The sequence below is a fragment of the Pelecanus crispus genome, chromosome 11 (assembly GCF_030463565.1).
Source record: "Pelecanus crispus isolate bPelCri1 chromosome 11, bPelCri1.pri, whole genome shotgun sequence".
Lineage (NCBI taxonomy): Eukaryota > Metazoa > Chordata > Aves > Pelecaniformes > Pelecanidae > Pelecanus > Pelecanus crispus.
Genome location: NC_134653.1, coordinates 4880878 through 4896437, shown reverse-complemented (window position 1 = coordinate 4896437; position 15560 = coordinate 4880878). Strand labels below are relative to the sequence as shown.

General features: G+C 51.9%; 1 protein-coding gene across 1 annotated transcript; it reads left to right on the top strand.

Annotated features, from left to right (window-relative positions):
- The first annotated feature begins 825 nt into the window (after positions 1–825).
- On the top strand, positions 826–12580 carry AP5Z1 (adaptor related protein complex 5 subunit zeta 1). Its single transcript, XM_075718868.1, has 17 exons — positions 826–866; positions 1122–1259; positions 2296–2482; positions 4641–4785; positions 5866–5978; positions 6463–6631; positions 7069–7209; positions 7588–7625; positions 7705–7867; positions 8124–8302; positions 8809–8951; positions 9792–9941; positions 10586–10697; positions 11096–11193; positions 11463–11595; positions 11764–11978; positions 12307–12580. Exons 1-17 carry the CDS (start codon positions 826–828, stop codon positions 12575–12577), a joined length of 2436 nt encoding a protein of 811 aa, XP_075574983.1. The 3' UTR covers positions 12578–12580.
- Positions 12581–15560: the final 2980 nt, after the last annotated feature.

The following is a 15560-nucleotide window of genomic DNA, read 5'->3' as shown; positions in this document are numbered from 1 at the left end:
CAGCCTGCTGCCTGCGCTGCCTCTGACTGGTCATGGCGGGGATGCTGGATGCTGCTGCCTCTCCGGGGGGGGAAAAAGGGAGCTGATGCTCTGCTGGCTAATTGCCAAGGCACACTGGTAATGAACTTTAACGCCAAGGGGTGTAGGGCAGAGAAGTACCAAAGGGCGAAGCGCCAAGCTTCCTTCCGAGGCCGCCTCTCATCCCCATAGGGTGACGCACAGCACGGCAGTGAGAGCTTTGGGCTTATTAGCAGTAAGGAGGAGAGACGTTTCTAATGAGGAAATGTGAATGCCTTTTTAACCTTTCGGAAGCTCTGAAGACTGCCTGCTGAGCAGGCGTTTTTAACACCTCTTGCCCTTTTTGGAAAGCATGGGTTTTGAAAGGGCCCCAGGAAGGGCTAATGGCATCTTCTACTGCCATGCTCTTAACAACCCCAGCTGCCCTGTCGCTGCCGTGTGGTGATGGTTCCTGTCCCTTTGGCTCTCCTTGGTGCCCCATGGGACAGCCTTGGAGCCAAGCTTCACCTCGGACTCCTGAGCCTGGTCCTGAGGTGGAGAACAACAGCAATATCATTTCAAAATGATCAATGAACAGTCAATAGAAAGGATTTGGCCGTTACCCCTTCTCCCCTCCTCCCTGCGGGCAGGCTCCGGCCCGCTTTCCCCAGGGCTCCGACCCAGCCATGCCCCAGCCCCCCCGGAACCTCCCCGCCGGGCGGAACCTTCGTGCGGCAGCAGCCGCGTCCCCGCGGAACCGGACCGCCCGCGTCTGGGGGGCCCCTTTGGCCGCGCACCGGGGCGGGGGGGAGCGGTGGAGCATCCGGCATGTTCACGGCGGCGGCCGAGAGCTTCCTCAAGCAGGCGAGGTACCGGGAGGGGTGCTGACATCCGCGGGTGGGTGCTGAGGTACCGGGGGTGGGCGGCAGGGCTCCCTCGGGGCGGGCCGGGGTCCTGGCGGGGGTGTCGGGACCGGGGCTGGCGGGGATCGGGCCGGGGCGCTGCCTTACCGGGGGCGGGGGGGGTGCACCCCTCAAGCCCCGGGGCTTCCGAGGAGGGCCAGGAATTGGCCCCGAGCGGAGGGGCCGCGGCCGGGGTCCCGACGCCCGCCGCCCCCCTGCCAGGGAGATCCAGGAGGAGGAGCTGCGGAGATTCGCCTCCCGCGTCGCCGCCCTCCTGCAGGCCCCGGAGCTGGGCCCCGAGGCCGCCGACTGCCTCCAGAGGCTGCACCTCACCGTCGCCGCCACCAAGTACCCCCGCAAGTGAGTGGCCGTGTGTGTCTCTGATGTTCGCAAGAAGCAAAGCGTTACTTTCTTGCAAAAGAAAAAAAAAAAGGGGGGGGGGGTGTTAGTACTGTAAAAAAAAATGCCCTGTTTTGAAAACACTGAGCTCAATATAAGCATAAAGCCTGTCTTTGCCTTTTTTCCCCCATTGCTAAGCAGAAGGGGCCCATCTCCTTTTGCAGTGAGGGTAACAAGCATTTGTGTCACTGAGTACTCTTTCAAGCTGTGCTAAGGTGGCCAAGAAGGCCAACAGCATCCTGGCCTGTATCAGGAATACTGTGGCCAGCAGGAGCAGGGAGGTGATTGTCCCCCTGTACTCGGCACTGGTGAGGCTACACCTGGAATACTGTGTCCAGTTTTGGGCCCCTCAATACAAGAAAGACATTGAGGTGCTGGAGCGTGTCCAGAGAAGGGCAACAAGGCTGGGGAAGAGTCTGGAGCACAGGGCTGATGGGGAGCGGCTGAGGGAGCTGGGGTTGTTCAGCCTGGAGAAGAGGAGGCTGAGGGGAGACCTCATCGCTCTCTACAGCTACCTGAAAGGAGGGTGTAGTGAGGTGGGTGTTGGTCTCTTCTCCCACGTAGTTAGCGATAGGACAAGAGGGAATGGGCTTAAGCTGCGCCAGGGGAGGTTTAGGTTGGAAATCGGAAAAATTTCTTTACGGAAAGGGTAGTCAAGCATTGGAACAGGCTGCCCAGAGAGGTGGTGGAGTCCCCATCTCTGGAAGTGTTCAAAAAACGGGCAGAGGTGGCACTTTGGGACATGGTTTAGTCTAGTCTATCCTTGATTGGTTTAGTGTGGACTTGGTAGTGTAGGTTAATGGTTGGAATGGATGATCTTAAAGGTCTTTTCCAACCTAAACGATCTATGATTCTAAGGAACAAAATAAAGAAGCGGCGATGGTAAGACGGCATTAGTCAGGGTTACTGTCAAGGGTCCCATGACTAAGAATATGCAGGAAATAAATCTCTGAATCTTTTCTTGCCTCGCCGTGATGCTTCACTGTGACTCTTGCAGGCTAGATGGCAAGTTTGTGGAACTGTTGCAGACAGTGCTGTGTTCGCCCAAGTGCCCTGAGCAGATTCAGGTGTTATGTGCTGCCATCCTGAGAGAGATGTCGCCTTGCAATGATCTGATCCTCTCCTGTGATGAGATTCAAGATACAAAGCTCTTGAGCCTGGTATCTTCTGTCCTTTTGGCTCAGGTAAATGACCTGTCAAGTCAGAAATCTTCCCTTGTCAATATGGATTTGCTTTCTGATTGTTCCCTGTTTGCTGAGCTCAAGGAGAGTGAAAATCAATTGAAAGTATTAGGGAAAAACAGAAGCATTTCTGTGTTCATTTAAGGAACCTAATTATTCTACTTTGTGTAGGAAAAAATGGTAACTTTTGTGGTTTAGTATTTGGTAACAAAGACTGCTTAAAATTGTGCTGTGTACAGACTGACGGTCTCAAGTAGCCTTGTAACTACCTGGAGCAGAAAGGAATATTTTAGTGCTAGCTGCTATAATAGACTTCAAGTCAGGGCTGCTTGAACCTGTAGAGCAAAAGATTTGAGAGTGAATTTATTACTACTACTTTTTCTTTTTATCGTACTGGCTTTCATGTTCAAATGTAAAAAATATATACATAGAACCTATAAAATATGTAGGGCTGTAAGTGTTGGATGGTGCTTCAAAGATCTAGGTTCTCCACGGAGAAGAAAACATGAGGACCTTCCTGTTTTGAGTGCTGCCTGCATTGACTGCCCTCTGGGGAGTAAGCTGGAAACTTTTTTTTTTTCCTTCTACTATTTCTTTTACTATTATTGTGCCTATTAAAGATAAAATATTTTTCTGAAACTTCTCATTCTGAGTTTCGCTGTGTGCTTAGAAATGCCTCCGACATTTCTGATTACTCCTCTGAGTCTTACTTAGCTAGAGGAAATGAAAACATAGAAACAGAAAACAGTGGCGTATTACTTATGTGCTACCTTACGAAGCACCTCTCTCCCATATCCAGCCTTGAGACTGTCTTGCAGTTTTACAACGTAAAAACATACCCTGTGTGTTAATTTTTCTTAGATTACAACTAAAACCACAAAGAGGTTTTCATCAATTTTTGATGTTACTAAACCTTACTTTAATCTATCCATTTCAATGTCACCCTTCTAACATGGGGTGCCATGAGCAGCAGCCTCACTCATGAAAGCAGCCACACGTCAGCAGATCCTTTAAGAACATCTTCTGCATGTTTTCATTTGTCACTGCTTTGAGTGGAAATCACCCTTCTTCTCTTTGTCCCCCTGCCCCCCTTGGCTCTGCAGAGCTGATGGGTTTTTTGTAAAGCTTTTGGCTTTCCAGAAAACACAGCCTCTGGTGTTGCATTAGGAGCTGGAAACCTGCCGCTGATTTCAGTTCAGTCAGGTTTTCATCTGAGCAGCAAGAGGTGTGTCAGCAACACACATAAGTAGCCCCATCATTTGCAGTGGGCTGCAGCAATGTATCTGCAGGAGGAGCAGGGTTGTCTCTTCCGCAAACCTTAGACTTCCTTGTCTGTATGTTGCTTTGGTCAATTTATTCATATCTGTTCACAAGAGAAGCACAAGAATTAGCCCCAGTCAGGGGTGAGGTTCCCTCAGGAAATTCCTCACTGGAAGTTCACCTGCAGTTTCCTAATTCCTTCTAGTGATCTGGTACAAATCTGACTATTGGATGGGGAGCATCAGAGATTGGTGTTTGTTCATTGCCTTCAGCAGCCAGCTGTCCAAGACCCTGAGCAGCCGAGAAGGTTTACTTTCTGTTGGCGTGATGACGTTCATGGAGAAAGAAAACCTGTCAGAAGTCTGCGTCCACCTGTCACCTTTAACAAAGTTGTCTTGGACAGAAGGGTTTGACAGCATCTCAGAGCCACAGCTATAACAGCCTTCAAAAGATGAAGCTGCTTTATTTTCCACATTGTGAGGATATAGACTAACCAGAGAATCCTAGAACGTGTTACAGCAGTCCATTTTCTGTTCATAAATTTCTAATTTAACAATTGAGCTAGCAAACTGCCCACATGGGAAGTAGTTAGTGCTAGTACTCGCTGCTCTAGAATTGATGGATCATAGTGATCAATTTGAAGATATCCATTGCCGTTGTTAATTTCCACATCAAGTGATGATTGTCCACAAACCTGTTGCTCCATCAAAGTACTCTCCCCTCCTGGGATCTGTGAATTCGCATTGCAGAAGATCTCTGTAAAATGTGGTAAAATAGCCTGTGCTGTGAGTTATTTTTATGTTTGACATTGGTGTTGATGCCTGTTGAAAGAGTTTATATGGTATTGGTCTCTAGCACTAGTAGATTATCTGCCTAGCTTTACCTCTGCTTTATTTTTAAGGAAAATAAGAAGGCTGAAGTGTCTGCTGTGGGGCAGCGTATTGTAAAAGTCCTCGAAAGAAGACTGCCTGAGGGTCAGAGTGCTCGGTACCTTCTTCCTGTCCTGTCAAATGTCATCAGTCTTTCACCAGAATCTCTAACTGAAGGTAAATATATAGGAAGGCCTGAGATTATCATCTGGCCGTGATCTGTATAGCGATCAGAAGGCTATCTGAAGGCTTTGGCTAGAAGTAAGACTTGGAAACTGCTGTTAAAAGTGACATCTCTGCCACAGGGAAAGTGAACTTACTGGGCTAGATACATTCCACCTCTCAAAAGTGGGACTGAGCCTTCAGCTGCTGTGGCCCCTTCTGGGGGCCAGAGTCTGCGTTCTGTATGGATTTATATCTCATGTACCTTAGCTGAAGTCTTCAGATGCAGTAGGAGTGTGAAACTGTAGCTATCCTGAAGAGCACCAAGCAAAGTGAGAGACAGAAACAGAGCCATGCCTGTGTATCTGTTCAAGAGAGCAGCAAAAACAACTAGGGGTACTCCTCATAAGAGAGGCAGGACTGCATGGGTAGTTGTGAGCGATATGCCCTGGTGAGTAAACCAAAGGAGAGCATTCCGGGCTTAAAATGGTGAGGAGTTATGTTGTGAGCAAGAGTCTGTTTCTGGGAGTTTCCTGTGAGTTTCGCATGTGTCATGCAGTATGCAGGAGAAGCTTTGGGGAGGACGCTGGGCCAGTGTGTATGGGCTGGCTGAGCAGGCAGGATTACCTGCCTTAGCTTCTGCGTGTTCTCTGTGAGGGATTTATGCCTTTGTCTGCCGAGCTGAAGCCAGCCACTGCCTGAATAGATTTGACAGTATTTTTGCACCTTCCTCCTAATATCAGCCGTGGATGGAGACAAAGGAAGAAGTACCTCTTGACTGATCTGATACCAGAAGTCCTTGGTTCCAGCGCTCACTCCCTGACTTTTTGTCTTAGGAAACAGGCAAAACAATAATGAGACTGACCCAGTGGCTAGGAGTGGGAAAAGGACACGGAGCTCTGAAATGAGTGTGAGTGAGTAGGAGGAATATAGGGCATCCACCTTGGGGTTCCAATTTCTTTACTGATTGCTGGATCAGAGAGACAGCGATCTAGGCTGGAGGAAAAGCACAGCAATTGAGGGGTAGCAGGGGTATGTTGCAGGGGCTTCTTCTCTGCCTGATCTAGCAATGACCCTGTGATTTTCCTTGTACAGAGCAGACCAACGTAGTCAGTAAAAAGATGGCCGACTGGCTGAGGTATGCAAGTATTCAGCAAGGAGTCGCTCAACCATCTGGAGGCTTCTTCTCCAGTCCCAGAACCAGACAGGTAAGTGCTGAGTTGCCATGGTCATCTCACAGGAGCATTTGTTAGTCACTTACCTGCTGTTTCAGGTTCCCAGAATTAGCTTCTTTTGGGAAATAGTAACCTAGAAGTGCTGCTGTTCTTTGTCACTTTTTGTGGGGTAAGCGGTCAAGACACATAGGAGAGCAAAGTAGGGGGATTTATAGCTCCAAGATTTAGGAGTTCTGCTGTAGAGCCAGAGCTTTGATCCTTGAAGTAGTTTTGAGGGGAGAGTCTTTTAGTGACCATGTACCTTGGAGTAAAAGCTGATTGCAAGTGAGGCCTGTGTCAGAGAGAGGGGGAAAGTTTGCAACACAGTTGGCTTTTCTCTCTCGGGATAACTGCCCCCGTGCAGCCCCGTAGTACATGTAAGCAAGGGCTACTTGTCTCCGTGGGCTCAGCAGAGTTCTCCCTGCCTTCTCACTTACCCTGTCCCTGGGGTTCTGACCTGCTGCATCTTTTCTTGCAGCCTGGTCCTGTCACAGAGGTGGATGGTGCCATTGCCACAGACTTCTTCACAGTGCTCTCAGTGGGTCAGTACTACACACAGGACCAGTGGCTCAATGTGCAAGCCTTCTCCATGCTGCGAAATTGGCTGCTGTGTTATGGGGGCAAGGGGCTGAAGACCCCTAATTCAGGTATGAACTGAAGGGCTGCAGGCCAGTGTGGGCTGCACCCCCACAAAGGGGGGTGTGCTCTGAGATGATTAGGTGGCTGCACCAGCAACCCAGCAAGTGGCGGGAATACGGGCAAGAGTTCAGAGCTCTTGGACTAGGAGCAGGGAAATTTTGGGAATGAATATCACAAAACCTCCTGACTGATCCTTAATGACCCTTCCACAAGGATTTCTTCGTTCAGTGAGTCCCCTGGTTTCAGGCAAATGGGTCCCTGAGACAAAAGGCCTGGGTGGTGGGAGACAGCATCTCCTTAGTGTTCTTGTAACACTCCCTTCTTCCTCAGCCTTCTTTTCTTCGCAGTGCACCTGGGGACAGACAGCTCCCTTGCTGTTGCTGGGCAGCTGTGTGGGTTACATTGCCCATGACGTGAGCTGATAATGGTAACCTTTATTCTGTAGATGACAAATCAGGAATGGACAGGTCTGTTATGTCCATGGTCTCAACTACGTCCACATCTAGTCGCCTGCTTCCCCCGAAGGACCGCCTGCGGGAGAAAGCCTTCGAGTACTGCCAGCGGCTTATTGAGCAGAGCAACCGGCGTGAGTCTTACTATGAACCCTCCTTGGGGTTCTCTTGGTAGCGTTCTTGAAAACGTTTCTGGTTCACTGCCTCTTTGGGCTGGGATCTCCCTCCCTAGAGTCTGCTGTCAGGCTCTAGGCATGGGACCTGTTGCAGCTGCTGGTGTGAGTCATTGACCAGACCTGAGCTGGGGTGTTGGGAGGGATTTGGAGGCAATGGCCTTGTTCTGCCTCGTACCCTTGATCTGCAGGGGGGGCTGTGGAACTTGGTTCTCATTAGCCTGGAATCAGGATCAGTATGTGTTCCCACCTGTCCTGAAATCTGGGTTAGTGCTCAAACCGACAGCATAACCATCCTGTTTGGACTCAAAGTTTAACTTGGACTCCTTTCTCTGGCAGGACCCCTGAAGAAAGATGATGGAGACCTGCAGAAAGCTGTAAGTACACAGAGGTGGGGCTGAAGCTGTGGGAGTTGTGGCTTCCCCCACTCTGATCTAAGTCTCTGCTCTCTTGCAGTGTCTCATTGAGGCAGTGACAATCATGGACATCATCTGCAAACAGGACTCCTCCTATGTGTACCGCGCAGTCTCCTTCCTGAAAATCCTGCACGGCAGAATCTGTGGGGATGCCACTTACGCCAGGGCACTAGTGCCCATTGCCCAGTTCTTCCTGAACCACAGTAAGTCATCAGCTCTCACCCCCTCCTCCACGATCTAGTCTTGCATACTCTCAGCACAGCCTTTTGTCCTGGCAGTTTGCAGACAGTTCAGCCTTGGCTGTACTCTGGGATGGATGATCCCACTCCAGGAGACCCAGGAGCTGGGGTGTCCTGTGCTTTTTAGAAGAATGTAACCCAGATTTAGCTTAGCCCCTGGAGCCCTTGTTGGCAGGGCTGCTGGGTGGGCTGTGCTCAGCAAGGTGCTGTGTCCTCCCAGGCAAGATGGCATCTGTGGACTCCGATGCAATCTACAAACACTTATTCACTGATATCCCGGCTCAGCTCTTCCACAACCCATCACTGGCCTTTGAATTTGTCCAGTTCTGCAAAGACAACAGCCAGCTCTTCACTGAGACCTCCAGCATATTCAGGCAGAGCTTCCCAAATCTCTTCAAGGTACAACTTGCTGGAGCAGCACAGGAGAGAGCCTGCTGCACGTTCCTTTCTGTGCCCCAGAACTTTCTGTTTGCACCCCAGAGCCCTCCATGTGCCTCCATAGCAGTGCTAGGGAAAGCACGGGCAAGAAGGACTGTTATAAAAAAAGTGTGTGTTTGAAGAGAGAAGAGGGTTCTGGGTGTGATTAGTACTGCTAGTAGAGGAAAGTCTGCCTTCGTATTACTGCCAGTGGGTTGGGAAGCGCAGTGAGCACAGTTAGGACACAGCACTTTGTTTCTGGAAACCTTTAATAAGCTGCAGCTTGCCAGCCACTGAACCAGCAGCCAGATGCCTGTGTTGAGCTTCCAGCAGCCTCCCAGGTTTTGACCAAACCCTCAGACTTCTCTGGTTTTGCTTTTCAGAAGTGACTTTCCCTTCCCTGTCCCTTTTGGTCACAGTGTAAGAATCGTCTGGGTGTCTGGTGGAGTAGCAGGGATAGTGCAGCAGTTTGTGCTTGTTCCTTGCAGTTCCTGGCGTGGAACAGCCCACCCCTTATCTCTGAGTTTGTGGACCTTCTCCCATTTCTGCTGGATGCAGGCACAGCCATTGAGATCTTCCATTTGCTGCTTGACCTGCCCTGTTTGACAGCAGCTCTGGACATCCAGCTGAGGTAATGCTACCTTCCCTTCCTCTTGCTTGCTCATCAGGGTCTTGACATTGACCATAGCCTAGCACACGCTTCTCTGAGCCTCAGCTGCCCTCTGGCTGCTGCTGTCACAGAACAAGAGGCATCTGCGACAGTCAGGTTGGCACAAAGCTGCACCGATGTCAGCCAGGTTTTCCTCGTAATTTGCTGTGCATGGGAAGAGAAGGTGACCAGCTCTTACACTTCAGTACTGGACTGTCTTTGGGGCTCAGGGAGCTGTTGTCATTCCCCTCTCTGTATCCAGCTCCAAACAGTTGCCACATGCTGGAGTGTCTGCCATGAGCCACCACCTCAACACAGAGGTACGGACTACCTGTTCTTCCCTCCCTGCTTACCCCTCTTTTCTGGCTTTGTTCTCCTGGAGGCATGCAGAGGTTTCTTCCTGAGGTCATTAGGAACTATGAGTCTCCAGGAAGATGGGATAGGACTGGGACTGGCTTTCACTGCTGTACCTCTGCTCTTCCTTGTCTTCTTTGACATTAACAGCTCTTTCTGAAGCACTTAGAAAAGGGAGTCACCCTAGAGGCAAGATGTTGGTGGGCTTTGATGACTGAGGGATACAGAGCACCATTTTCCTCTTTCCCAGGAGTGATACAGAAGCAATTCTGGAACTGTCGCCTGAGTGCGGGGGGTCTGAGCTCATAATTTTCTGTCATCCTGGTTCTCTGGCTTCCAGAGGCCCTGGATTAGACCAACTTGCTGTCCCTGTTTCAGTGAAAAGGGTGTTACTCCATTGTTCAGGATTCCAGCTATGCCCTGGCCCATTCTCATAATGCAGCACATTCTGTGTGTGCCTCCTGCTAGGTCAACTGCTCTTCCTACCTCCGAGAAGGCTGCCAGTGACCCAGCCGTGAAGCCGGCCACCTGTCTGGAAGCCTTTCGCCATCCCCTCTGCAAGACCATGTTCCAGTATCTTCTCCGCACCAAGTCTGCTCCTGAGGATGCCCCAGAGAGGTAGGAGGCTGCTGTAGGAGGCTGCCACGAGAGTTTGGTTCAGCCATCCAGCTCTGGGAGACAGCACTGGGAGTGCTGGGAAAGGCATAGCCACTCGCAGCTGGGGTGAGGTGGGTTTCATAGAATCATAGAATGCTTTGGGTTGGAAGGGACCTTTAGAGATCATCCAGCCCAACCCCCTGCAGTGAGCAGGGACAGCTTTAACCAGACCAGGGTGCTCACAGGCCCGTCCAACCTGGCCTGGAATGTTTCTGGGGATGGGGCCTCCACTGCCTCTCTGGGCAACCTGTTCCAGTGCTTCACCACCCTCATTGTAAAAAAATTTCTCCCTTATATCCAGTCTATATCTACTCTTCTTTAGTTTAAGACCATTACTCCTTGTCCTCTCACAACAGGCCTTGCTAAAGAGCTTGTCCCCATCCTTCCTATAGGCCCCCTTTAAGTACTGAAAGGCCACAATAAGGTCTCCCCACAGCCTTCTCTTCTCCAGGCTGAACAACCCCAACTCCCTCAGCCTGTCCAGGGTTTGGTCTTCCCTGTGTTAGCTTTGCTAAGCACTCAAAGGCTTTGTCAGGGGATAGGGAAGGGCAGCCAGGAGAGAGCTGGGAACAAGCTGTTAACAGTAACTCTTCTGTTGCCCACAGGCTGATTCCACTTCGACAGCTGCTGGGATCTGTGGCCAGCAACCCAAGGGTCATGCAATGTGCGGAGACTGTCCCTGTCTTACTGGAGCTCTTTTTCAGGGTGGTGGCAGAGGTAGGCCCTTTTGGGGGAGTTTGGTTCCCAGTCATGCTGTAGGGATCTCTTGTTATGTGAAGAGCAGTCACAGAAGCAAAATTATTAAGACACTGCAGCTTCAACAGAGGGGTGCATGAGGGGAGGGTGGGATGGTCTAATATTGGCATGAACCAGCACTGAGCTGGCTACTTCATCTGGAGAAGCAGAAACTCCACGGTGCAGCATCAGCCTTCACACTGTTCTCTTAGCCAGCTGTAAAGGAGGTGGGTGAGGGCAGAATGAGTGCCTGATACCTGCTTTGTGCACTGCTCCCCTCCTGCGAGATCAGGCTGTGCCAGCTGTCTTACCTGGCTGGTTAGTTTGGGTTTTGGCTGCTGGAAATCACTGGTATTGCTGAAACAAGGGCTGTTTTTCAGTTTGCAGATGGGCCGCTAATAAACCAGCTGGTGGTGCTGCTGCTGCAGAGGAGTGACCAGCTCTATGAGATCCCAGCATTTAAAGATGACGTGTACAGGTGAGATGGGACAGGAGGCCCAGCCAAGCTCCCGGCCCTTCCACTGGCTGCAGCCTGGCATCCCAGGGCAGCCCAGGAGCCTTTTCAGCTGTGGTCCCTACTGCAACACGTCTTTGGAGGATGCAAAATGGGAGCTGCACCTTCAGCCCTGCTGGAAGCATCCTGAGTGTACAGCCACTGTGCCTGGGGCTGGGTGCTGCCAGCAGCTCCTTGGTTTGGTGATGACCGCCTTGCCCATGATCTGAGCTCTGTCCGTCTCTCTCCTCCAGGGTGTTGAGCTCACAGCTGGTGATGCTCTGCAAGCTGCACCCTGCACTCATCGTGGAACTGTCCAAGGAGATTCTGGAGTTCTCAGGAACAGTCAGCAACATCCAGAACAAGGAGGCCATCTTCACCCACATGGTAAGCAGGGCCTGCCTGCTTCTGCCACAGGTGCTCCAACCGCAGTGCAATCTGTTGGTCAGCTTCCCTTTCCTCCTCTCCTCTGTCCTAATCTGATTTGCCATTCCCTAAAAATTATTCGATCCCCTTTCCTTCTGCTTGCCCTGACCACATCTGTCTTCGTTTCAGGTCTGGGCTATTGGAGAGTACATGTCTGTGTCCTATGACAAGCGCTGCACTGTGGAGCAGATCAACAGGTTCTTTGAGACTCTGGAGGCCATGCTGTTTGAAATCACCCAGCTCCGACCACTGGCTAGCACCCCCAGCTACGCACCCCGCGCCATCAGTGTCCTTATGGCCACCCTGACCAAGCTGGCAGCTCGCAGCCAGGACTTGATCCCCAGGTGAGGAGGGATGGTGGGGAAGGGCAAAGGGCTGAAACATGCAGACCTGATGTGTCCAAAGACAGTTGTTGGTTCATGTTAAATAATCAAGCTTGGCAACTGATAGAACCTGAAGCTGAAACAGGACAGAGGAAGCAGGCTGTGGAGGAGCACAGTTTGGGGAAGTGGGATTCATCTGCTGACTAACGCTCTGTGCATCAGGAGGAGGGGATGGGTAGCATCTGGTGTTCACCTACAACAGTCTTTTGGAGTACACAGGCTTAAGTAGTGACCTTGCTGGGTGCAGAGGTCCTGCCAGCTGATGTCCATGTCCTTCTCTCCCCTGCAGAGTGTCCATGTTCCTGTCCAAGATGAGGACATTTGTGCAGAGCCCTGCTGTCACCTCTGTTTACTGCGAGGAGGACCTTGAGGAGATCCTTATCCGGGCCACTGAGCTCATGAACCTACTGAAAATGCCAAGCGTGGCTCAGTTTGTGTTCACGCCGCCTGTAGGTGTGGCCAGTACACGGTTTCAGAGAGAGGTGAATGACTCCCTCCCTTTCGCCCTGAGGATAGTCACCCGTCTCCTAGAGCCAGCTCCTGGCTTCATACCAGGGTGAGGGCATGAGGTTTCTGAGAGGCTCCAGCCTCTGTTGTAACCCATCGGACACTGCTGACGCCCTGCTCTGAACTGGAAATGAGGAACACGTGATTGTGAATGAAACAGAAAACAGGAATAAGTAGAACTGAAGCGGGTCTTCTGGTCTGAGGCTGTTTGTATTTCTGTCTCCTAGCACCTGTTGCTTTTCTGTCTCCTATGCTTGTCTTATTTTTCCCTGGCCTGTATGAGTGGAAATTCCCAGTGGATTTGTGTGAATGTGGCAGGAGGGTGAGTGCATGCATTAATACCCTGCCAGCACACCGTGCCCCTTTGGAGACGTACCTCTTCTTCCCTCCCCTCCTCTGACTTGTTTCTCCCTCCCCTTTGCCCTCGCTACACCCTGGCTATGCACGTGCTGCTTTTATTGCCTCTGCTTGCAGCAGATCAGCCAAGCAAAGGCCTGTGCGAGGTGGAGAAAGCAGAAGTGACTCCATTAAGTCTGCTGCAAGTCCTCATTGCTCTTCTGCCTTACCATCAGAGTGAACATGTCAAGATCCAAGAGACAGCTACCAGACGGGAGCTTAGAGGGATTTATTGATCCAGTTTATTGTTGACACCAAGAGCATTTCTTAACATACATCAGCCCTGCGTCAAACAGGTGCCATGCTGTGTTCTGTATCTGCATGAGAAGTTTATACACATTCGAGCTGTACAGTATTTACAAATGGGGGAAGTAAATATGTCCCACTGCTCCTCCCAGGAGAAGCAAGCCCTCATGCATGCTAGTAAATAGCCGGGTTTATTTACAGTCTGTTTCAACACCTGACTGCCCTGTGATCAACATAGAGCTCTGGGGCTGTTTGCCACCAGGAGTGCCTGGAGGGTCAGGCTCAGTGGGGAGCAGAGGGTTAGGTTGGTACCGCTGGAACTTGCCAGGGTGCAGCCCCAGTACTGCCTAGTGCAAGCCAAGCCTCCCCTGAGCCCTGGCTCTCGGGCAGAGGGGAGTAGGGTGCACGGAGTTTGCCCAGGGGCTTGAGGCAGCCCATTTCCCACCCTACAAACCTGCTAAGCTCTGCGGAGGTTGACAGGCCAACGTACTACTTGAGTCGAAGTCGAGTGAATCACCAGGAGCCCTGTGGGGCCCTGAGCCTTTGCTCGCCTGCCCGGTACAGCTGAGTCAGGGGCCGGAGGGATGCTTTGCTCCCAGTCCCTGCTGGGCCGCACCCCAGGCCAGTTGGCGTGAGCATGGTCTAGCAGAGAAGCAAGGCACTAGTGTCTCCGTGAAGGTCCGTCTCACCCTACAAAAGGCAGGCCAGGCTGCATTAAAATCCGGTAGTGGAGTGTTTCCCCTGCATGGATTATTCTGACATCTCTCTCCTTCTGCAAAGTGCAAGATTAAGCACAGGAACCAAAACTACAGCAGTGAAGTATCTGAGGTTTAATTAAGGCCAACCCTGTTAAGCATCCCTTTTTTAGCATCCCAATCCTTGGAGAACTCTTGTTGTGAGATGCCATGTGAATATCTGATTTGCTGCCAGAGCCTAGACCATGCTGGTTTAAGTGCAGGGTGTGATGTAGGGCTTTGCAGCAGGCTGTTTTAATAGGGTTTGGCTAAACTAGGTCTCGGTATCTGTCTATATGTGGAAAACAGGTCGGGTTTATCCCGTGAACGTTGCTGAAAGCACAGAGAGGACATAGCAGGCAGGAGGCCGGGTGTGCAGGGGGCCAGCCAGCCGCGCGGTGGAGCTGCCATCTCGGCTCTGCTGAGACCACTGCTGTTGGCAGCAGGTAGCAGAGCTGTTTCTGGGACATTCAAGACTGACCTTCCAAAGCGAGCCTTCGCTGCCCATCGTCACCCGTCGGTATGTCAGCAGCACGCACTTCTGAGATGCTCCAAGCTGGGCAGGAAACAGGGTGGCCTTACGATGGCCTGGCAAAACTGGAGGGAGAGGACTAGGACACGGTGCCAAGATGTGGTTTGTCTGCCTGGGCTGGTGTCAGCCACACCTGGGCTCTGGCACCACACGCTGCCGGGCTCGCTCAGGTTCCTGGTGGCACAAAGTCACCGTTCCCAGCTCGCCGGGACCAGGGGCAGGCTCAGAAGCACTAAGCTGGCCATAGCCCCTTGGCGAGGGCAACAGCTCCTGCGTGGGGAAACTCTCTGCTGTGAATGCCCTGCGCTGGTGGGTCAGTCCTGGGGGCCTTCTGCCAGGATCATGGTGCCAGAGCCAGGCAATAAATCTGCTGCATGAGCAAGGGTGAGAGGGTCGTCTTCTTCAAGGGGGTCCCCCCAGGACTCGCAGGGAACTGCTGGTGGTGTCAGCCCTTTGCTGTGGCTGCTTCCCATCCCGAAGCAGGGCTGGGGGCAGCGTGATTGTAGCCCAGCAGCAGAAAGGCACCTGACATAGGCGTATGGCATCGGGGAACTTGACTCCTAGCAATGCATCCTGCTTGGAATCCTGCTCCTGGGTGCTTGTGCTGCCTTTACCACCCCCAGAGCTGGGCACCCTTTTCCAGCCTGATGTGCCAGCACCTCAGGTGGCCACTGCTACAGTGAAGCCCGGGCCTGCCCCACATGCTAATCTTTAAGTCCCAAAGGTGTTTCAAGCCTTCTGCCTGCCAGCATGAGAGATCATGCCGAGCTGTCAGCCTAGAGGAATGGAGAAGCCTGCCTACAGCCCCCATGGGGGGAGCATCCCCTTCCTGTCCCCTGCCAGAGGGGACGAAGGAACAGGAAAGCTCCTGAGAAGGATGACACAGGATATAAGATGAGGCCAGGCAATTGATCAGGAATGATGCTCCCAGCCAGCGCGGTGGGAGAAGCGTGCATCGCCCTTGCATGTCCTTTCATCTGCTGCAGCGCAGGGGCAAGGTGTCGAAAAGCAAATCGAGGGCGGTTGTGGAGTCCTGGTCCTCCCTCTTGCACTCCAGGCTCCCCGAGGGCAGCCTTAACCAGAGCCGTGCTTGCAGGCTGTTGCACAAGGACCCTTGTACCACAAGAA